General features: G+C 54.8%; 2 protein-coding genes across 15 annotated transcripts in view; both read left to right on the top strand.

Moving 5' to 3' along the window:
- Window positions 1-1,526, top strand: part of TRPV1 (transient receptor potential cation channel subfamily V member 1) — a 29,428-nt gene extending 27,902 nt beyond the window's left edge. For 5 of the 7 annotated variants that reach the window (XM_027130681.1, XM_027130684.1, XM_027130683.1 and 2 more), the window contains one exon: window positions 588-1,526. In XM_027130681.1, the coding sequence (XP_026986482.1) occupies window positions 588-760 (173 nt within the window). In that variant the 3' untranslated portion in view covers window positions 761-1,526. The remainder of the gene's footprint in view (window positions 1-587) is intronic. The other 2 variants (XR_003437991.1, XM_027130682.1) reach the window with 2 other exon arrangements.
- Window positions 1,527-4,559: 3,033 nt separating this feature from the next.
- Window positions 4,560-19,754, top strand: part of TRPV3 (transient receptor potential cation channel subfamily V member 3) — a 32,105-nt gene continuing 16,910 nt past the window's right edge. For 5 of the 8 annotated variants that reach the window (XM_027130693.1, XM_027130692.1, XM_027130688.1 and 2 more), the window contains exons 1-8: window positions 4,562-4,693; window positions 6,992-7,140; window positions 11,745-11,849; window positions 12,047-12,136; window positions 13,061-13,215; window positions 13,983-14,159; window positions 16,697-16,837; window positions 19,264-19,544. In XM_027130693.1, the coding sequence (XP_026986494.1) occupies window positions 7,025-7,140; window positions 11,745-11,849; window positions 12,047-12,136; window positions 13,061-13,215; window positions 13,983-14,159; window positions 16,697-16,837; window positions 19,264-19,544 (1,065 nt within the window). In that variant the 5' untranslated portion in view covers window positions 4,562-4,693; window positions 6,992-7,024. Of the gene's footprint in view, window positions 4,694-6,991; window positions 7,141-11,744; window positions 11,850-12,046; window positions 12,137-13,060; window positions 13,216-13,982; window positions 14,160-16,696; window positions 16,838-19,263; window positions 19,545-19,754 lie in introns of those variants that run through there. The other 3 variants (XM_027130687.1, XM_027130691.1, XM_027130690.1) reach the window with 3 other exon arrangements.

Here is a 19,754-nt window from a genome sequence, read left to right as displayed (position 1 = left end):
CAGAAGGAGAGCACGTACAGCTGTTCCTCTTGGCTGTCACTTCTCTGAGGTTGCTGGGGGGAGGGAGGGGCTGGAGATTGCTCTGGGGGTGACAGTGGGTCCTCCTCAGGGGCTTCCTGGGATTTCAGGCCACACATGAGAGCCCACTTCAAGGCCCAGTGTCACCATGGTTCCCTTGGCATTGTTCCCAATCTGCTATTCCCTGGTGGGGCCTGAACCCCAAATCCTCATTCTTTGGCTGGGGTTCATCACCCTGCAGCTGACCTGGTGTGGAGCTGCTCCCAGGGCAGCCCCAGCATTGCTCTCCCTCCCACATGGGCAGGGAGGAAACTGAGGCTGAAAGCAGCACCGGAAAATCCTGAGGCCACAAGCAAGTCAGGGTGGGGTCGAGGAGGAGAATTTAGGAGCTGCCAGAGCAGATGAGCCTCCTCGATCAGGTGAGGAAAGAGGAAATGGCACTGATCCCTGTGTTCCGGAAGCACCGATGTGCTTGTGCCCCCTTTTATCTGGAGGGTGGTAAGGCCAGCAAACGACTGTTTGGTATCGTTTTGCTGCTTCCAAAGCAGTAATAGTGTTTCATCTTTCAGCTGCAGGGAGGAACTGGAAGAACTTTGCCCTGGTTCCCCTCTTAAGAGATGCAAGTACTCGAGAAAGACACCCTGCCCAGCCTGAGGAAGTTCATCTGAAGCACTTTGCAGGGTCCCTCAAGCCAGAAGATGCCAATATCATCAAGGATTCTGCTGCTTTAGGGGAGAAGTGAGGGACCACACAGGGTGCTCTCAACCCTGTGGGCCTTAGGAAAGCCCACTGTCTCCGGTAAGAGGGTGTGTAGGGGCCACCAGTGATGCCTCAGCAGCCTGGCCCTACCAGCACCCTCCTCGCAGGCCCTTTCCTAGACCGCACGGAACAAGCTGCACGAGGCATTGCTGGATGCGTGGGTAGAGCTAGTCACGCCACCCTCACTGTCCCCAGCTGACTCTCCTAACACAAAAGGATATCGCTTTCCAGTTTTTACTGACTTTATCAAACATGGCGAATGAGAAATCGCCACGTGCATGTACGCGATGCCCCAGTTTCCTTTGATTTTATATTCCTGGGAGTGAAAGGCAGCGATGCCCAGGGAAACACCTTTCAGAACAAAACACTTCTTTGAGATAGAATGCCGAAGCCCTTGTCTATTTTGTCCTTAATATCTCCCCTGTCCAGAGTGGTCTGGGGGTGACGATGTTTGCTCCTCCGAGAAGGTGGGGGAACCTGGCCCCATTCCCAGCTCTGTCAGAATCAGGTGTTTCCGGAGTGACTCCCTCCTTCTGTGTGATCCATCCCAGTTCCAAAAATATTAGCTCTATCGCTATTCAAATGAAAGTACAGAACCATGTCCCAAAGCCACGTGGCAAGAATTTTTTTAATGATCTTCCCTCTGTAGTGGCCATAATCCTGCTCGCCTATAGGGATACCTACTTCCACCTCTACCCATCCTGCCGTCCATCAGATAAGTACAGAAATAAATACATCTGTCATATCAAGTGTGAACTCCATGTCAGTCATTGAGCCGGCGTAGCTCATTGGCTCTGTGTGTTCTGTGTGTGCACATGCGTGTATGTGTGCGTGTGTGTACTACCTTGTATGGCTAGGAGCCTCTGGTCATGCTTTAGTTGTTACCCGTGTGTGAGGGCACTCCTGCATGCATACACCTACAATAGTTAGCAAACTGTGGGCCAGGGACCAAGTCTGGCCCGCCACCTGTTTTGGTTAACAAACTTTTATTAGAACACAAGGCAACCCTTCATTTCTGTACCGTCTCTGGCAGCTTTCATGCTACAACACAGAGCTGAGCAGTTGCAAGAGACTGAATAGCTTGCAAAGCCTAAACTATTTCCTTTCTGGCCCTTTATGGAAAAGTTTGAGGATCCCTGCTTTACAGACTAGAATGTAAGAAAGAATGATTTAGAAAAGCCCTCTGTCCCCAACACTGGCAGGTTTTGTTATGTCTGTGGCGTGTGGAATGAGCTGCCTAGTCGTGAAATTGTTGGATGTTGATTCCCAAGATGAAGGATGACATTAGCTGCGGCCGGGCTTCAGCCCTTTTGTGAGAAGTCTATCCGGAGGGAACACTGGGACCCCCTCCTCCTCCAAGTTCTCCAGCAGCACGTCTACCTCCACACACAAGCCCAGCAGAGGATCCTGAGTCTGGTTGACAAAGCGGCCAGGCGTGTAGTGAGCCATGGCCAGACCATGGCAAATGAGCATAGCAGAAGAACACTGACGGCTAGAACGAAGGGAGTGTTTATGTGATGTGCTCCATGTTCATTATCCTGTAAGCCTCCTAATCGCCCATGAAGAGCTATTATTAGCTCCATTTTATAGATGAGAAAACTGAGACTGGAACAGTTAGTAAGTTTACGCAGCGAGTAAACAGTAATGCCTGGGTCCGACCCCAGGCAAATGTGACTCCAAAGCCAGAACTTGACTGTGGTGCCAGGTTGCATGGCAGAGAACGGGCTGGGGCATGACAGCCTAGCCCAGGGTTGGAAGGGAGACGTGCGGGCTTCTGCTTCCTGTTTGGGTTTGGGACTCCTTACTTTACCCGTAGGCCTTCCTCAGAAAATGTGCAGACATTAGATATTTTCAAATGTCTGCAAATTGGATCAAACCTCCAAACTCAGCGCTGGAAGGAATCTTGTGGGTGTTCTTTTGTAAAATGAATGATTACAACCTTTGTGTAAACCCGGGTTGTTTAAAGGAGGACACACCTGCAACTAGCTTGGTCTTTTTTATCTGTCGCTGTCTCTTGATCTCTCTCAGTTCCCATGTCCTCCACTCTCCATCACTCGGAGGCAGCATGAGTCACCACCCAGAATCCCTGATGGGCGGGCTGCTCAGCTCTGCTAAACCAGGGACAGCTGTGGCCACTGGGATGCTGACGGACCCGCTGCCGACCATTGGGTGGGTCTGCTCAGGCCTGAGGCTGCTGATGGAGCTCTGCCTGGCTCCTGGTCCCCCCTCCTTGCTCACTGCACCAAGTGGGGCATTTTCTAGAGCAGGTCAAGAGATCGGCCCCTCCCTGGCTGCACCCCCTCCCCCGAGACCCCTCCTCTCCCTTCTCCCTTCTCCTTCCTGGAGGAGGGGGTACCTGTGGGCCTGCATCTCCGGCCTGATGTCTGCAGGGCTTGGGAGGTGTGTGTGTTGGGGGGGGTCTTCTCAACACTTGCCTGGTGTGTCCTCCCTAAGGGGTCAGGGCTGACTCAGTGGCCTGGGGCCACTCAGTTGGCTGCAGCCGGACTTGAGTTTAGATGTTGCCCAAGATCGTCACCACAGCTTGAACGTGCCTGTGTCTCTTGCCTCTGAGTGCCTGCTCCGTGGCTCTCCCCGTGTAGACTGTCCTCCCTCCTCCCAAGTCCAACCCAAATGCCCTTCTCTGAACCCCTCCCCCACCTCCCATTAGAAGCACTTCCTCCTCCTGGGCGGCTTGAGTCCTCTCTGTCCTTGTAACCTGTCCCGTGGGGTTACAGTTCCTGCCCGAGCCTGGCTGCCGCGTGGCTCACAGCTCCTTGAGGGTAGAGACCACTTTCCCCGGTTCGGAACCCCACGCTGGCCCCTGGCTTCCCTGCCTGGCCTCCCACTGTAGGCTCTCATGATGTGTTGGATTCAATAGGACTGAATGCAGACCAGCCCCTGCTCCACACACAGCAGAGGGGGCTCCCTTTTCTCCTTGCTGGGCACACTGTGTACCTTTGGGTGGGAAACAGAGGCCTTCTTAGCCAGCCTGGCTATTGAGAAAATGTGCTAACACAAGGCAAAATACAGATGCCAAGATTGGGCAAGAGCCTCACCCTTAGGGCTCAGAGGCAGTCAGCCCAAAGCAAGCAGGGAGGGGTGAGGGGCTGAGTCAGGAGGGGCAATTAATGGAGCAATAGAGGGCGGACTGTGTTTGGTCCAACACCTGGCTTTAATGGAGTTTCAGGCAGTGGTGAGATTGCGATGTGCGCTTAGGAACTTTGAAGCTCCTTTGACTTAAACTGCAAAAGCAGCCCCCTACTTTACCCACACCTGAAGCCTGTTGGCCCCGGAGCCTGGTTTTCTGCCCCTTACTGGCCACAGGTGGGAAGCATTGAATGGGGACTTCTTCTGTCTCTGAGCGGACTTGATCCCAGACTTTGAAGGACGGAAAACAAGTCTTGGGGGTGGCCATTGTGAGGTCAACCAGGCCAGCCCTGGGCTGTGGCGTTGCCTCCCGGGGGTCGGGGCTGAGCACTCGACCGTTCATTTGTCCCGCCTACCAGCAGGATCTCTGGCTTCTCACAGCATCCTTGGGAAGCAGCTATTATGAGGCCCATGATGGGAAGCATCAAATACAGGAAAGGGAAGCGTTGGGACCAAAACTTCAGGCTCAGCCCCTGCTGCCTCCCCTGCCTTCTCCTGGGCCGGGGTGAGGCTGCCCTGGGGGTGTGGGGCTGACTCAGGCAGGGCAGGTGGGCGGTGGGCGGGCGTGGCAGCTGTGGCTGGTGGGCGTGACCTGCCTGACATCAAGGGCAGGTGACCCAGCAAGTTCTGCCTCTGACGCCTCATTCCAGCCATCCCTCTGTCTCTGATAAGAGCCTCTCACCACCTCAGCTATCATCCTACTGGGGGGCCTTGGGCCCCTACACATGCGGTGATCTGAGAACAACCACTGCCTCCTGGACCTCACCAGGTGAGTCTTGCCGAAGTCTTGGCTACTGGAGGTAGCCAGTGCCCTCCAAGGCCGCAGGGTGCCCAGAGCGAGGACCTCAGGTGTCCCTCTGCCAATTGGCCTCAGGGGAGGGCTGGGAGGGAGCTTGGGTCTCTAGCCAGGAAAACAAAGCTGAACGTGAGCTCTTGGCCACAGGGAGTGTGTGAGAGCACGGGATATGATGGATGTGGGAAGCTTTCCCCTCCCTGAGGTTTGGGGATATTGGGGTGCGAGGACAGTCGTAGCTGCCCAGGGCAGAGGTGAGGCTCCTGTCACCCCCACAGGCCCCAGGGACGTGGCTCTCCAGGGCAGCAGTGTGATGGGAGCTCAGGATGGGATGAGATGGCCCCAGAGCTGGAGATGGACAGGGCCCAGGAGGCTCATAGGAACTGAGTCAGCAAGCCCTGGACGGAGCGTGGGCCCTGTGGCCCCCGGGCCTGGTCAGTCTCCCAGGAAAGGCCACTCCAGTCAGTACCAGGTCTTGGGAGGCACTTCCCAGGTAAGGACGCCCAATCCCAGATAGAGTGAGGGCCAGGCCTGCAAGAGAGTCCAGCAGGTGGGAACGCAGGTTTATGGGGTGACTCAGGGAGCTAATTAGAGCTGCTGCAGTCCCCGACCAGAGTTCTGTGACCCCCTCCTGCTCCAGCAGCCCAGGACTGTCCCGTACTCACCAGGCAGGGCAGAGAAAATGGGGCAGCCAGTGGTCATGGATGAGAGATGTAGGGGACCATTCAACCCATTTTTCAGAAGGGAAAACAGAGGCCCAGGGAGCGGTAAGGGACAGGCCCTCCATCCCTCTCTTCCAGTGTTGGCCCAGCCCAGCCTCTAGCCCCACAGGTCATTTTGGGCTGAGGCAGGTGGTAAAGGCAGCCCACCCTTATCAGGCTGTGACTGGATACGGCCTGGGGCCTGTGTGCTGAGGATCCTCTCCCAATAGGATGCTTAAGGCCTCCTCAGAGCTCCCTAACTCTAGGTGCCTAACGCCGGGGCACCCCCGGGTTGACTCTCCTCTCCCAAGATTGCTCACGTTTAGTGGGGTGGGGCGCGCGGGCAGAGGGAGGAGGCTCTCCCATTTCCAAGTCTCGCTGCAGTCTGCAGACAGCCAGGTCCAGACACTGCCTCCGGGGGGCTCTCCTATTTGGGTCAGGATCACCAATGGCCCAAGCTCCACCCAGAAGAAGAGGTGGGCTCTTCTTATGGAAATCACCGCCCCGCACCCCTGCCCCGGCTCCCTGTGACTCTGAGGGAGTTCTCCGAGGGTGGCTTAAGCTGAGAATGGCCCCCGCTCACTGCAGAGTCACCTCCTGTCCCCACAGCCCTTTCCCCCGCCCACCTCTTCCTCTATGGCCAGCCCGCCTCCCCGCTGGCCCCCACGGCAACCTCGTCCTGGCCTCTGGTCTCCTCCATCCCCCTTGTGCCATCTCCTGTAGGACCTGGGTCCCTCTCACGCCCCCACTGTCCCCAGGTTCAGCCACAGCTCCTACTACAGGCCCAACCTCTTCCCAAGCCTCTTACCACCCACGGGTCCAGCCACACCAGCTCCTTGCCACTCGCCAAACTTTCTTGAGCCCTGGTCTTTGCTCAGGCTGTCGCCTCTGCCTGGACAGCCCTGCCTCCAACAGAAAGCTCAAAGTTCCCCTCAGTCTCCTTGGAAGACATATCAGTTCCTCTCCCCAGTACCTCCCTCCAAGCCCCGCATGGGGTCCAGCCCTTACCGAGCATCAGTAAAGCAGGTCTGGACAGAGGGGGCTGGGGCTCAGCTGCTCCCTCCAGGTGGACAGATAGCCACGTAGCTTGTTACACTCGGCTTTGTGGGGGAGAAAGATGATCAGTGTGTTAGTGGCAGAGAGCACCAGGGGGTGAGAAATTAAAAAGCCGGAGCGGCCTGAGGCTGTGTTACTAGGAGCATAGTGTCTAGAGGAAAGGAGGTGACAGTCCTGCTCTGTCGAGGAGAATTCTAAACACAAAACCTGAGAGGGACATTGAAAAAGCAGAGCTAATTCTCAGGAATCCACCTGGAGATTGGTGGGGCTGGAGAGGATGTCTGGAGAGAGGTCAAGGGCATGGTGACCTCTACCTGGAAGGTCTGCTGGGCTCTCCTAGGACCCAGAGGAGCAGGGGTGCTGAAGCGGGGAGCAGGGGAAGCTGCAGGGACAGTCTCCCTGTCCCTGAGAAGGGGTGGTGGCCTGGGAAGGCAGAGTGAGCTCCCCGTCCCGGGGGGTATGAGCAGGGGCCATATGGTGCTCCAGGGGGGTCTGAAGCTCCTTTCTGTCCCTTCAGCCTGAGCATCTGTGCTGTGGTTGTGTTCCAGCCATGGATGCCCACCTGAAGGAGATGGTGCCTCTCATGGGCAGAATAGCCACTATGCCCAGTGGGAACGCTGCCATCCTGCAGGAGAAGAGGCTGGCAGAGATCACCCCCACCAAGAGGTAGGACCAGCAGGTTCAGGCCTGGGTGCTCTGCTGTGAGGGGCACAGGAGGAGCCTGGCACCCACCTTCAGGGACCCCTTGCCTGGGGTGGACCTGAGAATCTCAGTCTCATCTGGGGTGGCCTGGTGCCCAGCCAGGTATAATGGGGGGTGTAGGGGGGACAGTACTGCATACTCTGGGGTTGAGCTCGGGAGGTTAGTATGACTGGAATAATCAAGGGAGGCCTCCCTGGGGGCCCAGGGACACCAAGGCAGAAACATTCGGAAAGGCTCCTGGGGGAGGTGGGGAGTTGCTGGAGCCCGAGATGAGGAGCAGAAAGATGGGTGGAAATTCCAGGTAGCAGGGACCCCCTACAGCATACATTTTTCAAGTCCACTGGGGGCTTTCATATCCACTGGGTGCCTAGCCAGGTAATTCAGGCTCTCCAGCCCCGCCTGTGTAAGAGGGACACCAGCCACGGCACCAGCCCACAGAGTAACAGTTAATTGCAATTGTGCCGACAACGTGCTTGGCACGGCGCATGTTGGCGCTGATGATGTTTTGTTACCTTGAACTTTGTCTTCATTGTTGTCGTTGTCACTGTCATGCCCCAGGGCCCCTGGAAACTGCACAGGGCTGGGACAGTTATGACCACTTCCCAGTTGAGGACACGGAGGTGGCGGGAGCAGAGAAAGTCCTTCTCCGGGGTCACAGCTGGCCCCTGAGCTGTCTCCACCGCAGTCCCCTCCTGAGCCGGTTCGGTGTCCCTCAAGCCTGAATGCCCCTCCTCCAACCCCGCGGCACTTCCCTTGGACCCGGGTGGGCCCCCGGGGTCTAGGTTGGCCCATTTGCCCTGCCTCTTCGGCCCCTGTCCCAGGCCCCTTCTTGGGCCGAGGTGAGCCTGGTGTTTTCCCTTCTCTTGATTTGAGTAGAAATTGCTGAGGCTTTCTGTGCACGAGGCGGGGGGCTGGGCCCAGGCTGGGCAAGAACACCTGCCTCTGTTCACAGTCTGGATGGTGAGGGGCCCCCCAGGGAGAAAGTGGGGAGTGGCCTGGAGAGAGGGTGAACTAGGCGGGGCCGGGCCTGAGGAGGGGCAGGTCGTTCTGATCCTGTGGGCATGTCATTGAGGAGCTGCTGTTACAGTGGATGGTGGCAGGTGGACAGGAAGGGAGAAGGCAGAGGCTTGGGGCAGGAACCACTGAGGAATCTCATGGGACTAAAGTGCCGGGTGGGTGAGGGTGTCTTTGGGGGGATAAGTCCCACCGGGGCTGGGTCTTGGCAGTCAGTTAAGGACATTGAACAATTGGGGGTAGTGGGGAGCCATGGAGGGATTTTGTGTGAGAGGGAGGGCATGGCAAGATTTGCATTTTAGAAAGGATACTCTGGGTGATCTGTGTGGGTGATGGATTGGAGGGGAGTCTGTTGTGACTATTGCCCAGGTGATAGGTGGTGAGCCTGGCGGTGAGGGATGGAGAAGCAGGCACAGATCAGAGAAGTATTAGGATAGTGGAGTCTGCCGGATCAACTCTGGGAGGGGAGGGAGGAGGACCGAGAGACATCCCCTCCTCCGGCGGGGGGACCTGGAGGGGTGATGGGGCCACCTCTGACATGAGCACTTCAGAGGAGCAGGAACAAGGGCAGGAGGAAGGAGCCAAGTTCAGGTGTGAAATGTTGGCTGAGAGGTTCCAGAGGCTCATTCAGGTGGAGGCTCCATCCTGGAGCGCAGGAGAGAAAACTGGGTGGATGTGGAGACCAGACAGGTGTCAGGGGCCCATGTGGGAAGCCCGGGTCTGGGAGGGCTTGTCTGGGCAGCAGCAGAGATATCTTGGATCTAAGCCACCAGCACTGTCCTCCTGCCTCCTTTCCCCCTTCCCTCCCCTCTCACTTTCCCAGGGGAGGTTTGGACCTCAGAGAAGGACTGAGGACAGAGTTTCAGGAAAATCCCAGATTCTTCCTGCAGTCGGGCTGCCCTTCTGAGCCCATCCTGGCTCATGAACTTAGTTCCAGGGTCAGCTCTGCCAACGGCCCCCGCCCAGCTAAGGGCCTGGTGTGAGGTGTGACCTTTGTCTCATGAATTGGTGGTCCCTTCTCCTTCCCAAGGCTCTTTGAGGGACCTCATGTGCCTACTTCTCCCCAGACCCCAAAGGTTTGGGCAACTCCCTCAGAACGGAGTATAGGACTCAGGTTTAGAAAGAAAAAGAAAAGAAAATATTATATGTCAGAAGGCAGTTCTGACCACTGAGGAAATATGTACTAATGGGGGAATTGAAGGCACCAAGAAATCTAGATTGGGGAGAAATTTCTGGACCTGAAGCTTTTTCTGAAGCATCATGCCCCTCCCTGTGAGTGGCTGCTATGGTTACCTCCCCCTGGGCGTCACCTTGCCCAGGGACACAGACACAGGCCATGAAGGCTGCAGAGGCACTGGCCTTGAAGCTCAGAGCACTCGGGCTTTTCTTTGGACAAAGTAGGAGAGATAAGCTCCTCCCCAGGCCTGAGTCCGCCTGGGGATTGTTCTCTGCCTTCAAAGGAACAGAAATGCAGGAGGAATTGTACAGAGCTGTCTGTCTGCGCATCTGAGTTAACAACACCTAGGTGGTGGTGCCTTTCTGGCTGGGTCAAAGTAGGAATAAACAAACAGCACCTGCTGCAAGTTAGGAGCCGGGATGTCACCTGGCCAAGACCTTGCTGTCTGCTCATGCTGGTGGATGAGACGTGGCACATGCAGTGGCAAGTAGGGCAGGCAGGGGACAGGCCCTCGTGGTCTAGCAGCTCCCTGTCCCAGGAGTTAGGTCCTTACATACAGCTGGGTCCTTTCCAGCTCAGCGCTCACCATCCACCTTCCCAGCCACTGAAGTCCTCCTTCCTCAGTCACAGCCCTCAACTTCCTGTTGAGGGATGCAACCTCACAACTTTTACAGTTTAAGGGTGTGTTGGTCTGTCTGATTATCTGTCTCTCCATCTATCACCTATCTACCCACCCAAGTATTCATTCCTCAGACAGTCATCCATCCATCCATTCATCCTTCCAACCATCCATCATCTACCCATCTATTCATCCGTCCACTCATGTGTCCAACCAGCCATTCTTTTTTCCACTCATTTACCTTTCACCTATCCATCCTTACACTCAGCCATTGTTAGGTCTTCTGAGCGTCACGACAAATGTTGGGTTCTAGAGAATTAGGACGATGCAATTGTAGTTTCTGCTGTTGAAGAACTTACAGCCAAGGGACAGTGTGTTATTGCCTAGAGCAGCGATCCCCAACATTTTTGGCACCAGGGGCTGTTTTTGTGGAAGACGGTTTTTCCAAGGACCGGGGAGAGGATGGTTTCGGGATGATTCAAGCGCATTACATTTATTGTGTACTTTATTTCTATTATTATTTCATCAGCTCCACCTCAGATCATCAGGCATTAGAGCCCAGGGGTTTGGGACCCCTGGTCTAGAGCAAGAGAAGCAATAGCCTTACTGTGCTATAATCTGGTCTGATCCTTGGGGCCAGTTCTTACCAACCCACTGAAACAAGAGCTTTGTGAGGGGAGGAATTTTTGTCTACTTGTTTACCACTGTATCCGCAGCTTCTAGAATAGTGCTTGGCACGTTGTACATGCTCAGTAAATATTTGTTGAGTAAATGCACTACTGAACCCAGATATGTAGGGTGGGATGGAGGTCAGGGCAGGAGCTGGACCTATTGTCCTGGGGAAACACCTGCAGGTGTGGGAGTTGGGCTCTGCCTGGAGATAGTCAGCAAATCTCAACCAGGATGTTTTGCTAGTAGATGTGTTTGTTAGTCGCTGAGTCAGAGCTGCCATAGTGGTATGGTGACGACTTTGGGGTGGCAGTTCTGGGGTACTGCCGGGGTGCAGGGAAAGGTGATCTCACAGGATGACCTCTGATGCCCATTTCAGCTGGACGGTCCCTAAGTAGACAGTCCTAGAGCAGCACTGGCTCCAGAGTCCAGGTCTTCTTTATTTGTTTTGTTTTTTGTTTTTTGCGGTACGCGGGCCTCTCACTGTTGTGGCCTCTCCCGTTGCGGAGCACAGGCTCCGGATGCGCAGGCTCAGCGGCCATGGCTCACGGGCCCAGCCGGCATGTGGGATCTTCCCGGACCGGGGCACGAACCCGTGTCCCCTGCATCGGCAGGCGGACTCTCAACCACTGCGCCACCAGGGAAGCCCCAGAGTCCAGGTCTTAAGGATCATGTAGCCCAACCATTTTCTATCCGGTGAGGACACTTGGTCCAGAGAAGGCCAGTGACCTCCTGGGGTCACACAAGAGGAGAGGCAGAGGCAGAGCCAGACTAGAACCCAGGCTTCGGGCTACCAGCTAGGGGTTTGCTCCTCCCTTTGTCTTCTCTTTTGGAAGAATGATTTGATTTTAGGTCAAGTCAGAAGGTTCCTCTTGATAGGCAGGAGACAGGCAGGTGGGGGGGCCAATGTATCAGGGAGCCTTGCCCTCATGCCATTTATGCCGCATTTCTGGACTAGCTCTGAGCCTTCCAGGCTTGCCTGGAAGTGAGCACTCCGTGAGATGGGCACCCTCGACAGTGGGGTTGCAGGACACACAGGTGGACAGGCCCTGTCCCAGCTCTAATGGCCTTGCTTGGGTGTCCCCCCAGTGCACACTTCTTCCTGGAGATAGAAGGGTTCGAGCCCAGCCCCACTGTCACCAAGACCTCTCCCCTCATCTTCTCCAAGCCCATGGACTCCAACATCCGGCAATGGTGAGTACTGCGACCCCAGCATCCGGCAGTGGTGAGTACTGGGGCCCGCCAGCCCGCCACCCCTGCCCTGGCCCAGCCCTCAACTCTCGCGGGCGGGCAGTGACTCGCCCTGGGCCACACAGCCAGACCTGCTTGGGGCATACTACCATTGTCCATTTAAAAACTTGTCCCTCTCTCTGTCCTCCCCATTCCCCCAGTAGCCTCCCTGGCAGCTGTGATGACATGGACTCCCCACATTCTCCTCAGGATGACGTGACAGAGACCCCATTTAATCCCAACAGTCCCAGGTGAGCCTGGCCCTTCCCCTCCTCCCACCGTGCCCACCAGGCAGGCGCCAGAGGGACAGGAACCAGGACCCTGCAGGAAAGAGAAAGAGGCCAATCCTGGGGTGCAAATGTCTGGGCCCATAGCTATGGCGTGTAGGTCATTTTTGGGGGGAAGGGAGTATTACATTTTATGAAAGTAATACCCGTTCATTATAGAACATCCGGACAACAGTATGCAGCAGAATGAGAACTTAACGCAATGCCATATACGTAAATTAAAAATATATGCATGTAGGGGACTTCCCTGGCGGTCCAGTGGTTAAGACTTCGCCTCCCAATGCAGGGGTGCCAGTTCCATCCCTGGTAGGGAGCTAAGATCCCACAGCCTCGCAGCCAAAAACCCAAAACATAAAGCAGAAGGAATGTTGTAACAAATTCAACCAAGACTTAAAGAAAAACATACATGCGTGTAGCCATCAAACATCAATGTGCATTTTGCAAGAACACACACAAACAAAAGGAAACACATCACGCATTCCCGTGGCTGCCTATTTGGAGTGTAGGGGTGGGGAGAGAGATATGAAAAACATTCAAATAACACAAAATATGAAAGCGAAATTCCCCTTCCTCTGATCTCATTCTTTCGAGGTAATCAGGATGAACAGTTCGGCACGTATCTTTCCTGATCATTACTATGTGGATCCAAAGATACAGTTTGATAAAATGTGCTTGCATTTGGGTTAGAAGCGGAGCAGCACAGGGCAACATGAATCCCAGCACCTCCGCCCACCCCCCAGCACTAAAGGAGGGGATTTCAGGCACTGTGACAGGCACGTGCAGATGGTGGGGGCTGGCGCCGAGCCCCCTGTAGGCACAGCGGCTTTGGAGGGGTAACGGGAGACAGTGGTGCACGTGTGGTGAGTTGGAAACATTTTCTGGCCTCAGTGCAAACCTGGCCAAGCAAGAGCAGAGGCAGAAACAGAAGCGGCTGAAGAAGCACATCTTTGCGGCTGTGTCGGAGGGCTGCGTGCAGCAGCTGCTGGAGCTGCTGATGGAGCTACAAGAGCTTTGCGAGCAGCGCCACAGCCTGGAGGTGCCTGGTCAGTGGCTGGCCCTGGCAGAGGGTGCAGGGCTGGGGGTCCTGCTCGGCTCCTGCTGTCCACCTACCCACTGCCCTCCCACCCCGCCCTCCAGCCTTAACTGCTGGGCTGGCAACTTCGAACCTGATTCTGAGGGCAAGGGGGAGCCATGGAAGGGCTTAGACAGGTGACGGTGGAGGATGGGGGTAAAACTGGAGAAGGCCGCCGTTCAGGCGGAGTTGGGACTCCAGTGGCAGGGCTGGGGAGGGGGGAACAGCCCTTCCGGGAGTGGCACTGGTAGGACTCCAGGACGTGAGGAGTGAGTCCATGGCGGTGCCATTTGGACTTGGGAGACTTGGTGGCTTGTGGGGCCCGAGCTGTCTTGGGGACCAGGAGAGTAGAAAGTTAAATGGAAGGGGGTGAAGTCTATTTGCAGGAAACCGGGGTGTGGGGTGGTGGCCTGGAGATTTCTGAGCTGGACAGTGGGAAGCCAGGCCGTGGGTGGGATTGGAGACGGTGGGAAGGCAAAGAGCAAAAGGTCTCTCATAAGGCTCTGGGCAGCTCACCGAGGGGGAGGAGCCAGCAAGGAGGCGGGAGGAGGAAGAGATGGACAGGGCAGAGGGGAGCGCGGAGTTCAGGGCAGGGAGCTCCGTGGAGAGCCCGCGGCAGGTTCTTGAGGTCTGTGGCTGCAGCCGCCACAGCCCGGCCTCCCTTTCTCCGGGCCGGGAGGACCAAGGGCAGCAGGGGTCCCCCTGTGCAGTGGCTCCATCCTGCGACCCTGCCTGCAGACTTCCTCATGCGCAACCTGACGGCCTTGGACACGGGGAAGACCTGCCTGATGAAGGCCTTGTTGAACATCAACCCCAGCACCAAGGAGATCGTGCGGATCCTGCTCGCCTTCGCTGAGGAAAACGACATCCTAGACAGGTTCATCAACGCCAAGTACACGGAGGAGGCCTTCGAAGGTACCCGCCTGCGGGAGGGGCTGTGCAGACGGCGATTTCTGGCGGTGGTGGGGCACAGGCACTGCTGTTGCGGAAGCCCAAAGCACTTAGTGTGGTGCCCGGCACCTTCCTTCATTCTGCAAACAATCTTGACCTCTGGCCGCGTGCCAGGCAGTGTTTTTGGTCCCAGAACACAGGAGTGAACAAGACAGATGAAGGCTGATCTTCTAAATAAGGCAATTTAAAAATTGATGAAAAGAAAATTACAAAAAAACCAAAAGATAATGTCATCAGAAGTAATTGGGGATGGGCAACTTTAGTGTGGATGGTCAGAGAGGTGAGCTTTGACCCGAAGCCAGCACGATGAGAAGGATCCAGAACAAAGCAAGGGCGAAAGCCTGAGATGGGACTGAGCTTGACAGGGCTGAGTGATGGCAAGAAGGCTGGAGAGCTGGGCAGGGCCAACACATAAGTAACTATTAGTATCGCCATTATCCTCATCACTATTAACAGCCCCATTTGGGACTCAGTTTTGTGGCTTCTCTCTTAGGTGGTCTGGAGAGGGGGCAGGGAGACCAAACTCAGGAAGTCTGTTGTGAATAACCAGTAAGGTGTGTCTTTGAGTTTTTGGAGTCAGTAAACGTCCCACTAGGATCTTATGACACGCTTGTGTCAAAAATGATTGGCCCGAGAATAACTGGATGCCATCTTACTGACATGCCGAGGGTGCTAAACATCTCAGCTTTTCGCAGGTGGGAGTCTGGCTTGGGCCCTTAACTTTTCTTGTGGGAGAAAGTTATTTTATTTGTACTTATTTATTACCATTATTATTTGTTTTTGCCAGTCTGGTGGGTGAAAAGTATGAACTCATTAGGTTCAAATTTTCATCTTCCCGATTACCAGTAATTCCAAACATCGTTCATTTCCTGTATTGTCTGTGTGTATTTTCTTCTCTGTGAGGTGCTTGTTAATAATAGTTTCTCAATTTTCTTTTAGGTTGTTTGTCTTTTTATTGATTTGTAGGAGCTCTTAATCCTTTATGGACTTTTTTATTTATTTATTTATTTATTTATTTTTGGCTGTGTTGGGTCTTCGTTTCTGTGTGAGGGCTTTCTCTAGTTGCGGAGAGCGGGGGCCATTCTTCATCGTCATGCACAGGCCTCTTACTGTCGTGGCCTCTCTTGTTGCAGACCACAGGCTCCAGACGCGCAGGCTCAGTAGTTGTGGCTCACGGGCCTAGTTGCTCCGCGGCATGTGGGATCTTCCCAGACCAGGGCTCGAACCCGTGTCCCCTGCATTAGCAGGCGGATTCTCAACCACTGCGCCACCAGGGAAGCCCGCATTATGGACTTTTAAATGCACATTGCCTCTTTTATACATCTCAAATATTTCCCCCAGCCTATCGCTCGTCTTTTAACTTTCTTTAAGATGTCTTTTGAAATACAGAAATTTTCAATTTTTATGGAAGCAAATATGTGAGTGTTTTCTTTATGGCTTCAGAATTTTGGATTTTGCTTAAGAAGTCTTAAGAGGGTTTTCCCTCCAAAAAGGTTAGTTATTCACAATTTTCCAGTTTTAAAAAATGCTTAGTTCTTTGATCCAGCAGGACTTTGTTTTTATGTATGGCATGTTAGCAGCTCTTTGGAAAATGCTGTTTCTGGTGTAATGTTCTGAGACACCGGCCCCCGCACCCCCAGCCCTCTGGTCTCTTCTGTCTGGAGGTTCTGTAGGCTCCACCAACTGTGTCTATGTCCCTCCCCCACCCCCCTCCCTGCTGCTTCTCCCCTGTTCTGTTTCTCCGTCACCAGAGTATCACCCACCCAGCACCCAGGCCAGATGCCTGGACCTTACCTGAGACAGCCCTTGTCCCCCATCCCCAACAGACCATCCTGAGGACTCTTTCTTCCCAAGGATCTTTGGGTCCATTGGATGGACAGCTCCTCACAAGTCTGAGCTCCTTCTAACACATCCTCCAATTTTGCAGCCAGAGTGCTTTGAAAATACACATGTACAAAACCCCAAACTCTGATCATGTCACTGCCCTGCTTCAATGCCTTCTGTGCCTTCCCATATCCTTTGGGATAAAGTTCTAACCTCTTAACCTGGCTTACGAGGCCTTGAGTCAGCCCCATCCAGCCTGGCTAAACTTACCCCTTAGTTTCGAGGCCACTCTGGGAAGTCTCCCAACCCCTTAGGCTGTGTTAAGAGCTCCTCTGGATACCACAGACCCTGCACCTCCCCATATCATAAGGCTCAATTCGCAGGGAGACTGTGAGCTTCCTGAGGACAAGAATCAAAACTGCATCCCGTGTCCTGCTGTGTCCCCATTGCCTGGCTGTGGGGCACAGAGCAGACGCTCCACGAATAATCCTTGCTTCCACGCAAAAATGAATGAAGCGAAGAATGAAGCTGGGCGACGCAGACCAGGCAGGCAGCTAGCATTTCTCCACGGTTCGGTGGAGGATACAGAGGACAGAGAGGGGAATAGGCCAGAGAGGGTGTGTCACCCCCCGGTCCCAGCCGCTGAGCGCAACCGCCCACCCCTGTCCTGTCCGCAGGGCAGACGGCGCTGAACATCGCCATCGAGCGGCGGCAGGGAGACATCGCCGCGGTGCTCATCGAGGCCGGCGCCGACGTCAATGCCCACGCCAAGGGCGTCTTCTTCAACCCCAAGTACCAGCACGAAGGCTTCTACTTCGGTGGGTGCCGCCGCCCCGGGTTGGGGTCTGGGGGCGAGAGGGGCGGAGGGCGAGGCGGGGCTTCTGCCCATAGAAGCGCTAGCAGGCAGGGGAGACCCCACTGCCAATCTCTGCTGGCTCAGTTGTGTCCGAGGCCCTGGAGGACGGAGCCGGGACCAGGGTGGCGGCAGGGGCAGATCCACCTGAACAGGACCGCCAGGCTGGAGACCGGCACTTGGGAGGATGGGGAGCCTGAATTCGGGGAGTGTCACCTGGTGGTGTTAGAGGACACACAGACATTCACCTGAGCAGCCCCCGGTTGGGAACATAGACCTGGGAGGGAGAGCAAGGAGAGCGCCCTAGTTTACAAAGAGCAGACAGGTTCTGAGAAGGGAAATTACTTGCGCCAGTGTAGTAAGGAACGGATGTAGGCATCCTGCCTGCCAGCTCTGGCCTCTGTCCCCTGTGTACAGTGCCTCTCAGGGCTGCAAACAGGAGTCAAAAGTAAGGGGACAAAAACTCCCTGACTGACACTTTAGGGGGTCCAAAAGCAACTGGTGTTAGGCCATCCCGGGTGAAAAAAAATTTTTTTATTGTATAATTTAGATACAGTGAAGTTCACCCTTTTTTTTTTTTTAATTTTTATTGATTTATTTTTTTGCTGTATACGCGGGCCTCTCAGTGTTGTGGCCTCTCCCGTTGTGGAGCACAGGCTCCGGACGCACAGGCTCCGGACGCGCAGGCTCAGCGGCCATGGCTCACGGGCCCAGCCGCTCCGCGGCATGTGGGATCTTCCCGGACCGGGGCACGAACCCGTGTCCCCTGCATCGGCAGGCGGACTCTCAACCACTGCACCACCAGGGAAGCCCCAAGTTCACCCATTTTAATGTACACTTCTGTTCATTTCCACAAATGCGTACAGTTGTATAACCATCACTGTGATCAGGACGGGACAAACAGCTCCATCACACCAAAAAATTGCCCGGTACAACTTTGTAGTTAACTCCTCCTCCTTGCCCAGGCCCTGACTGATGGCCACTGACCTGTTTTCTCTTCTGGATGGTTTTTTAGTCAGCAGGACTAAATGGGTCTGGGTGGCCTTGAGGACAGGGTCTTGTCCAGTCAGACCTGGCTGGGAAACATCTGTTGGGTGGGATGAAGAGAGGTAACAGGATGGAGATTGGGGGGGGAAGCAGCAGGAGACCTGATGTCCAGCCCTGGTTCTGTCCCCGGTTTGCTGTGTGACCCAGTGTGAGTCACTTGCCTTCTCTTTTCTCAACTAACATTGATTGTTTACTATATGTACCAGGCATTGTTCTAGGTATTTGAAATATATCTGTGAACAAAACCAAGATCTCTACCCTCATGGAACTTGCATTCTAGATGGGAGACAGACCATCAATAATGGATATAACAAATAAGAATGTTATGTAATATGTTAGAAAATAACAAGTGCTATTGAAAAAAATAAAAAGTAAAGCAGGGGGGACTTCCCTGGTGGTGCAGTGGTTAAGAATCCGCCTGCCAATGCAGGGACAAGGGTTCGATCCCTGGTCCGGGAAGATCCCATATGCCGCGGAGCAGCTAAGCCTGTGTGCCACGACTACTGAGCCTGCGCTCTAGAGCCCGCGAGCCACGACTGCTGAACCCGTGTGCCACAACTACCGAAGCCCACGTGCCTAGAGCCCATGCTCCACAACAAGAGAAGCCATGACAATGAGAAGCTCGCACACCACAATGAAGAGTAGACCTGGTTCACGGCAACTAGAGAAAGCCCGTGTGCAGCAACGAAGACCCAAAGCAGCCAAAAATAAAATAAGTAAAATAAAAAAATAAATAAGTTAAAAAAAAAAAACAGCTCAAAAAAAAAAAAAAAGTAGTAAAGCGGGGGAAGGAGATCAGGAATTCTGGGCCAGGAAGGAGCTGGGTTTCCATTTTAAAAGGGTAGTTAAGGTGAATGATTCATTGAGAAGGTGACATTAGAGCAAAGACTCACAGGTGGTAAGGTAGGGAGTGATGCAGGTATCTAAGGAACAGCACTACTGGAAGAGGGAACAGCCTGTGCAAAGCCCCTGAGGCAGAAAAGTGCCTGTGTGTGCTCGAGGAAAAGGAAGAAGGCCATTGTGGCTGGAGGGGAGTGAGTGAGGGGGAGAGGAGGAGGTGACGTCAGAAGATGTAGGGCCTTGTAGGCTGTCATTGGAATTTGAGCTTTTGTTCTGGGTGAGGTGAGCCTTATGTATTAATAGGATCAGTCTGGCTTCTGTGTTGAGGATAGTGTTGGAGGGCTAGGGTAATAGCAGGGAGACCGGTTAGGAGTTTGTTGCAATGATCCAGCTTCAGTCTCCCACTCCTGCTGAGATGGGCAGGATAAGCCCCATTCCTAGAACTTGGGGAATCACCACTCTGGTCCAGGAGAGAACCGAGCCCCTGTGCTCCCCCTCCCCCAGGCGAGACACCCCTGGCCCTGGCAGCCTGCACCAACCAACCCGAGATCGTGGAGCTGCTGATGGGCAACGAGCAGACGGACATCACCTCGCAGGACTCACGGGGAAACAACATCCTCCATGCTCTGGTGACGGTGGCTGAGGACTTCAAGACGCAGAATGACTTCGTCAAGCACATGTACGACATGATCCTGCTGAGGAGCGGCAACTGGGAGCTGGAGACCATGCGCAACAATAACGGCCTCACGCCGCTGCAGCTGGCCGCCAAGATGGGCAAGGCCGAGGTGGGTGAGGCCCGGGGCCGGCGGGAGGGCGTGAGGCCTGCTCCCCAGGGGCCCTTCTGAGTGGCCGACTGCACGGACCACGGACAGGCAGCACGTGGGCACACCCTCTGGACTTCAGGCCCTAACATTCTGGGTTTCTGTCTCCTGCCCTGGGACCCCCTTGCCGGGGCCAGAGTGGAGGAGTCTTAAGGCTGCGGTGACTCAGGCTTT

The sequence above is a fragment of the Aethalodelphis obliquidens genome, unplaced genomic scaffold (assembly GCF_003676395.1).
Source record: "Aethalodelphis obliquidens isolate GAN/ISIS:26980383/991018 unplaced genomic scaffold, ASM367639v1 scaffold38, whole genome shotgun sequence".
Taxonomy (NCBI): domain Eukaryota; kingdom Metazoa; phylum Chordata; class Mammalia; order Artiodactyla; family Delphinidae; genus Aethalodelphis; species Aethalodelphis obliquidens.
Note: the sequence above shows the minus strand (reverse complement) of the source record. Positions and strands in the feature narration are given on the sequence as shown.